The sequence below is a fragment of the Musa acuminata genome, chromosome BXJ2-7 (genome assembly GCF_036884655.1).
Source record: "Musa acuminata AAA Group cultivar baxijiao chromosome BXJ2-7, Cavendish_Baxijiao_AAA, whole genome shotgun sequence".
NCBI lineage: Eukaryota > Viridiplantae > Streptophyta > Magnoliopsida > Zingiberales > Musaceae > Musa > Musa acuminata.
The window spans coordinates 7,029,205-7,041,330 of record NC_088344.1 but is presented as its reverse complement, the minus strand read 5'-3'; the positions used below and the strand labels follow the sequence as shown (position 1 = coordinate 7,041,330).

The 12,126-nt window shown below is 41.7% G+C and overlaps 3 protein-coding genes across 3 annotated transcripts; 2 read left to right on the top strand and 1 right to left on the bottom strand.

The window, feature by feature from the left end:
- Positions 1 to 896: 896 nt before the first annotated feature.
- On the top strand, positions 897 to 3,304 carry LOC135618042 (protein neprosin-like). The gene is made up of 7 exons (XM_065118944.1): positions 897 to 1,055; positions 1,154 to 1,240; positions 1,310 to 1,516; positions 1,656 to 1,817; positions 1,901 to 1,954; positions 2,043 to 2,189; positions 2,918 to 3,304. Exons 1-7 carry the CDS (start codon positions 897 to 899, stop codon positions 3,302 to 3,304), a joined length of 1,203 nt encoding a protein of 400 aa, XP_064975016.1.
- A 1,998-nt stretch (positions 3,305 to 5,302) lies between these two features.
- LOC103991229 (cytochrome P450 711A1) lies at positions 5,303 to 7,628 on the top strand. Its single transcript, XM_009410595.3, has 5 exons — positions 5,303 to 5,572; positions 5,710 to 5,862; positions 6,146 to 6,896; positions 6,974 to 7,069; positions 7,145 to 7,628. The coding sequence occupies exons 1-5, from the start codon at positions 5,337 to 5,339 to the stop codon at positions 7,478 to 7,480; spliced, it is 1,572 nt and encodes a 523-aa protein (XP_009408870.2). The 5' UTR covers positions 5,303 to 5,336; the 3' UTR covers positions 7,481 to 7,628.
- Positions 7,629 to 7,763: 135 nt separating this feature from the next.
- LOC135616915 (IQ domain-containing protein IQM1-like) lies at positions 7,764 to 12,018 on the bottom strand. The gene is made up of 10 exons (XM_065116647.1): positions 11,753 to 12,018; positions 10,484 to 10,965; positions 10,273 to 10,387; positions 10,078 to 10,143; positions 9,715 to 9,803; positions 9,513 to 9,600; positions 9,287 to 9,424; positions 8,982 to 9,074; positions 8,705 to 8,806; positions 7,764 to 8,535 (listed from the first exon to the last, which is right to left on the bottom strand). The coding sequence occupies exons 2-10, from the start codon at positions 10,924 to 10,926 to the stop codon at positions 8,062 to 8,064; spliced, it is 1,608 nt and encodes a 535-aa protein (XP_064972719.1). The 5' UTR covers positions 10,927 to 10,965; positions 11,753 to 12,018; the 3' UTR covers positions 7,764 to 8,061.
- Between the last annotated feature and the right edge of the window lie 108 nt (positions 12,019 to 12,126).

The window sequence follows — 12,126 nt, the reverse complement described above, 5'->3', positions numbered from 1 at the left end:
ATAAATCGCTTTGTTTCTTGTATAATAATATTGCATGTGGTTATTATTTATACACCTTTGTTCGATTTTTTTTCGTGATTTTTTTTTTTGCAGGTGGTGGTAAAGTAAATTGTATGTCTCCAGTTATGTCCTACTTATGCATCAAGCAAAAGACCTTTGTTGGATGGGAGAGAGAACATAAATCCTAATATATAGTACATATTTTAATAGTAGTAGTTTTCCAGGAATGGCTTATTATATATACAAACTAATCTGGTAGTAGTAGTTAGCAAGACCGATGGTACTGCTTGCTATATATCATCAGTATCTAAATAACTCAAATATCTCGGTACAATTTATGCATTCCGTGTCTCAATCAGTTTAAAATAAATGAGATGCTTGAGGTGTGCTGACCGACACAGCAATGCCTCACTTGTGGTCGCTCAAGAAGGGGCACGTCATGGGGTAAGTCCTCATACATGCTTCGATGCAAAATGATCTCAGAGAAGCTGTAAGCCATAATAATGCACACAGATCACAGTACAACAGGAGAAGTATCAACATAATTTACACCTAAACATGTCACAACCTCTTTATGACATCAAGAGATTCCACCGTAGGCCGATTAGTTGAATCCATCAACATATGTGCCGGCTGTTAGTTGAACCATCCAAGCAATGTGGGAACTGCAGCTCTTCAACCACAGGAAGAGGGCAGCCACATCCATTTAACGTTTGGTATATGATCTGGTTTGACCTGTTTCTTACGTTTCGTCTCTCACAGTTCATCCGCACTTGATTTTGCTTTTAGTGAACTGTTAGGTTGTACTTCATCTCATTTTCCTACTTGTTTATCTCCGAAAAGGAGTCGATACAGAGTACAATCTGTGAGGAATTCCGGTGCTACCACTAATCACGATGGTGAATGGGGTAATCGAAAGGATGCTTTTGTTAGCAGTCGTCTTCTTTGCTGAAGAAGTGGTGGATGGGAAATCAAGCACTGTGTTGACCGAGAAGGAATTACTCGTAGAGGCGAAGTTAAATCTAATCAACAAGCCTGCAGTGAAGAGCATTCAGGTTCGCTGTAACTACAATTCCATCGGTATTTATCAGATACGCATTCTGCATGTTTGATCAAATGCTCGTCGTACGTCCTTGTACATGAAAACTTGCAGAGCGAAGATGGCGACATAATCGACTGCGTTGATGTCTACAAGCAGCCAGCTTTCGATCACCCCCAACTCCAACGCCATACGATTCAGGTACGTACAAGTTGTTGCGCACTAAGTTCGTCACTTTGGATTGTGATCCGAGGACAAACCGTGGTGCAGATGAGGCCCGGCGATGAGCATTTTGGCAGAAGAGATGTGGCTTCTTCTCGGTCCTCTGTGCGTATGCCTGCCCAAGTGTGGCAAAGGAACGGAAGCTGCCCCAGTGGAACAGTACCTGTCCTCCGCGTCCAAGAACATCACTTGCTGAATGCTCCTTCCATTACAAACTACGGAAGGAAGCCATGGAAAGGCATCACCAAGCACGAGGTTCGCGTGGCGAATCAAACAGTTGCTGCAGGCGTCGAAGGCTTGCATGCAGTTCGTCTCCGCACTCCGTTCATCTTGCGTGCTTCTCATCAGCTCGATATCGTAAGCTGATACCACCACTGTTTTCTGGTGGTTTCAGTTCGGAGTGCTCGTTGGCAGTGGATTCAACTACATCGGTGCCAAAGCAAGCATCAACATCTGGAATCCCTACATGGAAAGCGACGACGAATTCACGAGCGGCCAGATTTGGCTTACGAATGGGGAGTACAACAATTCAGACTCCATCGAGGTTGGATGGATGGTTAGTGCTTCATCTACTACTACTACTACTACTACTCGTTCAAACCTGCAGCACTCATTGATACTTGTTCCTCCTCTTGATAGGTAAATCCAAGTGTTTTTGGTGATAGGAGAGCGCGGCTTTTCGTGTACTGGACGGTATGCCTTCTTCTTCCTCCTCCATCTTCTTCTGACGATCTTCTCACACGATAGAAGAGTTAAAGCCATGTTTCAATCGATCGATCAGGCTGACTCGGGAAAGACGACGGGCTGCTTCAATCTCCTTTGTGCAGGCTTCGTGCAGACGAGCAGCGAGATAGCGCTCGGTGGTTCGTTTTCCGCCGTATCTATTTACGACGGACCACAGTACGAATTTTCTGTCAACGTGTGGATGGTAAGATAGATGTGCTTTATATAATTACTTTTTATCAACTTCATTTAGATTCTGTATGACCTAATAAGTCTGCAGGTGATGACAAGCTGAAATGAAGTTTTGAATCCTCAAATCAATATAGTATCATCGTATTAAGTTTAAGTTAGCCAAATATTATATCGTCGATATCATAGTAAAATCTTTAGTATTATAAAGTCACGAAGGTTTTAATCCCTTAATTTAAAGCAAGGTCTGTCATACCGAAGCGTACCGCCCGTATCGGGTGGTATGTACCGGTCCGACAGGTTACCAGTACGCGGACCGTCCGGTACCGCTACATTGCTACAATATAAAAAATATAAAATTATTCGATATATCAAGGGTGTACCGTTCGGTATGCCCTGATGTACCATTCGGTATATCAGTACCGTCCGCATCGAAATGCCGGTACGATACGGTATAGCGAACCTTGATTTAAAGTAAGTTACATCACCATCATATTAACATCTTTAAATGTAAAATCATAAAGCTTTTGATCCCTTACTTCAAAATAAGTTGATCGAGTACATCATTATCAACATCATCAAACTAATTTTTTAGATATATATATATATATATATATATATATATATATATTCGAATAAAGGGTGGATAGTAAAGATAACATTTCAAGATTTTTATCGGTATAAAAACATTTATGAGCTTAGGATTTATTCATCTATATTCTTGACATTGACGTGCAATTGCAGGACATCGACAATGGGAGATGGTGGTTGATGTACGGCGACAACGTCACCGTCGGATACTGGCCGGGTTCTCTCTTCAGAGGGCTGAGCAAGACAGCCACGCTGGTGGTGTTTGGAGGCGACGTGTACAGTCCGAGGATGAAGCAGTCGCCCCACACGGCCACGGCCATGGGTTCCGGCAGTTTCTCCTCGGAGCACTTCGGCCGCGCCGCCTTCATCGGTAAGCCGCGGATCAAGGACTACTCCGGAGAGTACAAGTATCCCTATCCCTTTGGGACGTTGAGCACCCAAACCAGCTGCTACAGTGCTGAGAACTACGCGGACATCTTGTGGACGGAGCCCCTCTTCTACTATGGCGGGCCTGGCAGGAGTAATCCGTACTGCCAATAGCTTCATGTGGATGCAATGCTTACTTGCCTTTTTACTGTACATCGCTTTGATGATGCATTAATGGCAATTCCAGTTTCGTCTTGACCAAAACTCGGAGCGAATGGTATTCGATGAACACTTTAACACGCTCAGTAATTTAATACATCAGAATTATACTACAACAGCAATTTATGTACGTCTCTAAATCCTAATACTAATCAATATACATCATCAGAATTCTTTCACCAAGCTCTTCCAATTAGTAGCACCATAAAACTATTCTGAATCCTCTCAATTTTGTCAGCGGATGTTTTGTGATCTCACTCAGCCTCAGCTGTAGAGTGGAGAATCAATGGGTCACGTTTCAACTATGGAAGTGGAGGTGCGCAAAGTGGCAATTGTTTAATTCACACTTGTGTTTGTTTGATTACAAGTGACAAGCATTACTACAGTGGTAAGTGTATACCACTGCTGTTGCCAAGCATGATAAGTCCTCCTAAAACATGTAGCTGTAGAGTGTCGACTTATGGTGAGCAAAGCTTCTCTACAGAAGTACTCCAACTAAGAAGATGAACAAGAAGCTTGGAAGGAAGAAGTAAGAAACATTGATGACCGCAATCTAAATCTAAATGCTCGCACAATTGATATTAAGTTTTGATCACTCTTTAACATACCTTCTATTATATTTTTTTGCTCTCTCTCTCTCTCTCTCTCTCTCGCGTCTCCAATCTTACCATCATTTTGTTTGGTTTCTATCACATATTGCTATTTATTTCGGGAAAATTATCTTTTTCTTATGGTATATATTTTGAACATTGAATTTACCTAATATAATCTTAAATATATGAATAATATGTGAATGAAACTTCTTTAACCCAATTAGAACTTAGTCAAGTATAGTCAACTCCTATCCTTTATTATCTCTAGTTCTAAATATTAATCTTGGGATGATTGGTCTGTTAATCTTATTGAGTCTAAATCATTAGTTTAAAATGTTTAAACTAAAATTAACAATAATACACTTATCAAACTCTTATAACTCAATATTAGTCTTGTCCTATTTTCGATATGAGACTAATCGAAATGTTATAGATATAGAGATCATATTAAAATGGAAGAATATTTCTCTAACATAGTTTAGTTAAAATGGTACATAATAATATCAAAAGTTGATAAATACTTCAATTAGCCCATAAGTGTTTGATCAGAGTAATAATATTAATCAAAGCTAACAAAATTAATAAGTCAATTATCGAATCAAGTAAGAACATGGTAAATAATATCATAATGATCTAGCATTAGATGTGAGGAGAGGTTTGAGTATCAATTGACTATCTATGTACCAAGTCAGATGAAACATCACATCATGAAGTCATCACTCAACCTATGTGTATTATATTAGAATGTGTTTATGCTTGAAGTTATAAGTAGGAGAGATTAACACTCTTAAACTTAGTCCAATAGATATGTTATGCTAGTAACTTAGATTAATAAGTAATTTATTAGATCAAACCAATTAGATATAGACATTGCGAAAATATAATCAATTTCTTATTGAAATTAGAGTTAATCATTGCCTACAATCGAAGAAATAGGTAGAGTTGTACTAGTTTCAAGATTCCTCAATCATGATACTCGGAGGTGCTATCTTTCAATCATTCCATCACCACTATGAACGATACATGTGAGTTTTCCATGCCACTTTCTTGAATAGGCCAATCATCTCGTAGCTAACCACAGTCGCAGCATCATGGAACGAGGAACCCTACCAAAAGAATCAAAGATTTTTGCGTCAATGAATCTTAATTTCCTTTGTGCTTTGGATGCTCGCTGTTGATAGTGTGAAGTTGTTCCAGATTATACTCCACCGTGAATCCCAACCCATGGATCATTGCAGAAATCCACTGGTGTCGACCCCATCATGCACAGTGTTTTGCCATCTTTTGCTGCCACATCCCATTTGATCCCCTCTATAAAAGTGTAGCCATCGCTCTCCCATTTCGTCACGGTCCACTCGCTACTCTCTCTCCATATACATACATATCTGTGCTTCATGGAAGATAGAGTCCTTGAAATCGTGGAGAGCTTGGTAAGGTCATGTGCTCCCTTCTTCCTCGCATCCATGGCTTTGCTTTTAGGGTTCCTGGTTTACTTCTACGCACCATACTGGAGAGTGAGAAGAGTGCCCGGTCCTCCAACAACGTTTCCTCTCGGCCACATTCCTTTCCTCGCCAAGCACGGGCCAGATATCTTGAGAGTGTTTGCTAAGAACTACGGGCCAATCTTTAGGTAAACATGCAAGACTCTCCCTTGTCATTTCACCAAGCAACATGCACACGTAGAGCAATCTCAAGTATACGAGTGGGAAAATAATCTCTGGTGTTGAAGGCTATAAAGTCGATGATGTTGAACTCGTTAATGATCAGATTTCATTTGGGAAGGCAACCACTAGTGATTGTAGCAGATGCAGAACTCTGCAGGAAGGTGGGGATTAAGAACTTTAAAGACATAAGGAATAGAAGCAGCCCTTCGCCTGCAACTGGGTCACCTCTACTTCAGAATGGACTCTTTCTTTTAAGGTACCGTACCCCCTTCTCTCGTGTATATATATAATGCTAGTCTTCTGGAGTGTAGTTGGAGAAGATGGACCTTATCGGGAAGGTCAACCAAGTCAATAGGGAAGCGAATCTTGTCAATTATGTTTGTCTCAATTAATATCAATATAGATTCATGACCTTATCGGATTTGGACATGTATCCAAGATCCATTTGATTCAAATCCGACGCGGTAATATTGCTATCTGAAGCACACACAAACAAGCACAGTCTATATATAGAGTAAAAGAATGCTTTGACTTCAAAGGGACAAGAGGTGGACTTCAACGCGAAACATCATCACCTCCCTTTACCAACCCGCCCACGTCGCAAGCCTTATCCCCACCATGCACCACTATGCCACCTCCTTCTGCCACACCATCTCCACGATCCAACGCAACCGAGAAGACGTCCCATTCTCCGAGCTCTCCCTGCGCCTCGCCATCGACATCATCGGCAAGACCGCTTTCGGCATCGAGTTCGGCCTCCTCAACGACGACGACGACGATGATGATGGTTCCTGCTTCCTCCGGCAGCACACCTACGCCATCTCCTCCCTCAAGATGGACCTCTCCGGCTCCCTCTCCACGGCATTGGGCCTGATCGCCCCAGTGCTCCAAAACCCTTGCCGTGAAATATTCAAGAGGATCCCCGGCGCCGCCGACTACAAGCTGCACCAGATGAACCAGAAGCTGTGCGACAGGATCGACGCCATCATCGCGAAGAGGTCGAGCGAGATGACCCGTGAGTCCAAGGACTTCCTGGCGGCACTGCTGAACTCGAGACAGACGCGACTCGCCGAGAACCTCCTCACCGACAGCTACGTCCGAGCACTCGTGTACGAGCACCTCATCGCTGGGACGAAGACGACGGCCTTCACGCTGGCGATGACGGTTTACCTGGTCTCGCGACACCCAGATGTGGAGAAGAAGCTGGTGGAGGAGATCGATCGCTTTGGCCCTCGTGATCTGATCCCAACCTTCGACGACCTTCACTCCAAGTTTCCTTACCTCGATCAGGTAAGCAGCAACGCAGCTCGAGGTTGCCGCACGTACGCTGCAGGACGAACACAACACAATCTGTTCTTGTCATGCAGGTGATCAAAGAGTCCATGAGGATGTACACAGTCTCGCCGCTGGTCGCAAGAGAGACGTCGCAGCAGGTTGAGATCGGAGGATACGTTCTACCGAAGGTGTCCTGCCGTCGTCCATGACAGAATCAGCTCGCTCATCCTGCAAGGGAACTAACAGTGGCTGCTTTCGCGCAGGGGACATGGGTTTGGCTTGCGCTGGGGGTCGTGGCCAAAGACTCGAAGCAGTTTCCGGCGCCGGACGTGTTCCGGCCAGAGAGGTTCGATCCGGCACGTGATGAAGAGAAGCGAAGGCACCCGTACGCGCACATTCCATTCGGCATCGGTCCGCGCGCATGCATCGCCCAGAAGTTCGCCATACAAGAAGTCAAACTCGCGCTGATCCAGCTTTACCGGCATTACGTCTTCCGGCGCTCTCCCAAGATGGAGTTGCCGCCGGAGTTCCAGTATGGTCTGATCTTATCGTTCAAACGCGACATCATGCTCCGAGCAATCAAACGTGCCAATGATTAGATCAGCCAGTGATGCAAGCAAGCATGCATGTCGTGTAGCCAGCGTCTAAATAAGGCCAGTCTTGATGTATTATTATATGACTCATGATGCAAATTATGCCTTTGGAATTGGCTCTGTAATTTCATGCTAATAGTTAATATTTCTTGCTTTAGAATGTTGCTTGAATGTGAGGTGACAATGGAATCCATGCATAATTTTGATGCAGTATAGCTTCAGGTAAACAGAGGAATATGAAAGATGAGCATTACTTTCTCTTTGAGAAGAATTCTATACATTAATTCCATCTCCTTATCTATGAGGGGAAAGAAAAAAAGAATGTGCTTACAAAAAGGTTGATCTCATTTTGAGAGGAACCAAAAAAGAGGGGAAAAAAAGAAGTGAGATATGAATTATATCAGTTAACAAATATACAAGAAGATAAACAAAAGAAAACAATTAGTTGGCCAATGCATCGTTCCTTCATTCATCTTCAAGCACCAACCTTGAGAATCTGAACTACTAGGTGCCAAAAGTGGCTTGAAAACAGCTGCATCATTCCATGCTGCAATCTGCAAATAATTAGCACCGGCAATACCGATAAATCAGCAACATCTGTGTTTCGAAAGAGTAAGAGAGATCGCCGGAGAAGGCAGGTGGATGCCAGCAAGTGAGGGGGATAGCATGATTCTAGAGTTGGGGCGAGGTGACGGGATCGGTCCATTGTTTCCGACAGGGGAAGGAATAGACCTCGGTGACAGGTTAACTTGCTCGAGCGCCTTAAACTGGAGATCGGTTGGGTAGTTCCGAACACACCTAATGCGAGGCCCAACCCCGGTTGTCCATTTGCGAAGATGATGGTTCACCGATTCAACAGTGGTCTCAATCTCATTGCCTTCATGGCACTCAGCTCCGAGAGAGTATGCAGGCCTCTCCTCTGCCTCACAGTCACTCAAATCTCCTGCATGATGTGTTGTAGATTCACCTTCTACCTCTACACCTTTATCGCTATCTGTCATTGAGTCACTCGTGGTCAACTTGAATGAAGGGTAGTCATCATCATAGCCAACTGGATTTCTCTGAAGAACCATGAACAATAACACATCAGTCTCCTGTGAGATTTTTAAGATAAACAGAATGTTTATAAGAGATTTTCTCTTCCAGAAATACTAATATTGGAGGCTCAAAATACTTCCTACCACTTAGCCATATAAATGGTTGATGAGGAAAGGGAAGCTAGAGATTTACCTTGACATCAGTGAGGTCAACATTGTTCTCTTCAAGGAAGCTGATAAATTCCCGGAAATTTTCTTCGGTTGGGAGGTAATGTCCACTGTGTGGCCAAACAGCCTACAGGAAAAAAGTCACTAAAATTATCAGATAACAATTTTATGCTTATCGAAAAGCTATATATTTTAAAAGTTGATGATGGTTTCGCTGAGATGAGCAAATACATCAACAATTGGAAGATTGACTATACTCGACGATCAAGGTTTTCAGTTGGACATAATTTGTCGACCAATACCTTCAGAGTTCCCTCTTTCACAATCAATCTTCCTGCAGCTATCGTAGCTCCACCAGCAAGAAAACTCGAGTGTTGAAATGAGCCCTTCTTTTTCTGCCCATAAATAAAAAGGAGTTGAGAATTACAAGTCTGCAAACAGAATGCAGCTACAGGGGAAGATCTTAAAACCACACCAAAGAACATATTCAGGTAAGAAATAAGATCCCTTCAAGCTGGAAGGAGACAAGATTTCAGGAAAGAAGAATTATATGAAACGTAATTTATTTCCCAAATAAGAAAATAGTAAACAAGGACATGATATACACCTGGCCCACGTACAATGCCCTGATTGTACTGAGAACAAATATCCATTTAGAACCTTCAGTAGTATCCACCAATGTTCTATTTTTCTTGTAGACTAGCTTTCCATCCTCCACAATGACTTCATAAGCCAGCCTCTCTTTCTGAAATAAAAATGTTGCAAAAATGAATTGTTGAATGTTCAGAATTTTAATTCAATGTTTAAGATTTTTTAACTGGCAAGGTATGTACCTGTCCAAGATATTTAACACATTCCTGCTGAAGCTTGTTTCTAGGACACTTTGCAATGTTAACTTCTTTGCCATCACCAATATCCAACCTTCAATTTTCCACCCAAAAATAAGTTCAGAACCAAAACAAGCTAAAATTTTTTCCATTAAGAAGGAAAAGAAACAGAACTATGGATGTAAAAATGCAAGTGAGACATTCTTACCAGTAGAAAAATGGTTGTTTGCTCTCACTTTTAGTCCATATGTCGTAATACATATGCAGATTGTGCCCATAACGATGACGGGGATCAATCTGAAAGCAAAGACAAGAATGAGTATTCATTGCACTATCACTGCTAAATGTTGCACCTAAACCATAAGAGTTTATCCGAGTAGATGCCCTTTTAGGGGATTTGACTGTCACTTTGAGAAAACCAGTAATTTTTTCCTCTGTAAAACATTTGGTTCACATCATAATACATTCACAGAATTTTTTAGATTTAGAAAAAAAAAAGGATTGTAGGCATAAAGCATCCCTGTTTTAGATTTAATAGGCATAAAGCAGGAAACAGAGATAATTAACTTACAGCTTCAAGCCAGTGTCGGAGTGCTAGCTTCTGTGCATTGTTATTCTTGGACAAACCCTTGCCAACCTACAAAGAACCAAAAAAAAATCACAGTGATTTTGTAACAGTAATAGCTTAAAAAGATCATAGCTTCCAGCTTAATAGTGATATCTTAACATAGAACTATAAAGGCAAAAACATTAGTGATTGGACTACCTTAGCCGCTCTTGTTAGTGCCCTAGCCCAACGTGAAGCTGCTGTTTCTGGCTTTCCACCAATGAAAAATGATACTGAGCTGTGTTTGAGAGAGGCAAAATCCAATGCCTTCCACCTGTAACCAAATGAATATTAAATAAAAAATGATCGGAAAATTACTAATCGATTGGTACAAACTAGTAGTTAGAGAAGTATTGTTCTAGAAACTGACCATAATTCCTCGGCAACAACTGCACAATCTGCCAAATTTCTTCGAGTTCGATAACTCTTGTACACTTTTTGAAGCTTAACAGCTGCTGCATTGAGGTCTTTCGTAGGGCATGGGGACAACAAAGGACAGATTGCTGGGTTCAACTCAAGATCTGTATCATGTTTGGTGTGCTGTGCCAAATTAGGTTGCTTTTTGCCATCTTCCAGGTACTGATTCTTGGATGATAAATTAGTTTCCAGCTTTACCTGCTCGTGATGCCAATTTTTGAAGCTCAATGATTCTCTCAAAGAAGCACTCAACTCAGTGTTGGCATGTAATTCATTTTGTTTGCAGCTAGCTGATCTTGTGATTGTCTTGACATCCTCAGTTTCTGTCAAAGCAAAAATCTTGCTTCTCATGAGTTCAACCCATGAGCAGTTGAGCAATGAAAGATGTAAGCCCATCAATGTTACTTCAGCACTTTGATTTAGGTGTGTAGTCTCCTGGATAAATAGCCAAAACCTAGTCAGCATCCCTACTGTTAAAATAACAATGCATCATGTATTTGAAATAATATCTTCATTCAAAGTTTGAACTATAATAAGTTCAGAGTATCCTAGTACAAAAGATTCTAAAATTTCAAGTCAATAGCAAAAGATCTCCATATATTCAGCATATGCATCTCATTCCCAAAAGAAAATTTTCCTTATCAGCTACTGACAGAAACTGGCATTGTAGTGCATTGTAGTTAGCCAAATAGCTTAATTACTAGGCATTTATCGACCAAGATTGCTAGCGCGGAACTAATTTGCCACCAAAGAAACACCAGTGATTAGCTTCTAGCAAGCAAATGATTCCCATGTCTGATTGATAGGCAAAGACAGAGATAGAAAGATGACCCCTAAATTCCCGAAATATTCAGGGCTGGAAGAAGGAGTGTGAACAGAAAAAGAACGATTCTGATGACAACATGAAGACTAAAATATTGATCCTAAATGGAAGAGATTTATCTCTGTAAACATTCACCAATTGCAGAAAAGAATGCTTAAAGCTTATTCTTCTGCCCACACCAGAGAATCCTGTGTCCTCTAGAAAACCTATTACATTATATTACCAAGCAGTTGAAACATTTGCAACTTTGGAACCCTACTTCGGCTACAAGAGGAGCAACTCAATGCACACCCCAAAAGAACACTGTATCAGAAACATCAATGACGCTTCTCTCAAAGAAAGAACAGGAAGACGTAAAAATCAAATTTTTATCATGAAAAAGGCCTTCTTTCATCTTACCTCTGAATCCCTAAAGAGAATGCAAGTAACCCTGTGGTGAAGAGAAGCAGCACTCGACAAAGAGGGACACCAAAAATGCTGCAAGAACCGGAAGCGTGCAACCACCTGGCAGCCGATCGATTCCTATTTATACTCTGAGGATGGGCACCTCGATGTCGTCAGCCAAGACGAAATGAGTCGTAGGAGGCCCGCAGACTCAATAGAAAATGGACAAAAAATTTTCCAAAAGGACCACCAGGTAGTGAATTCTGGGCATAAATGGATTAGAGGCTGTTTTCTTGGTGGTAAAGATTCGAGGAGGGAGAGGAGATGTGGGAGGATATGGTCAGAAATTTCATAGTCAGGGTTTCACTGTCAAAGCAATGTGATGTCAT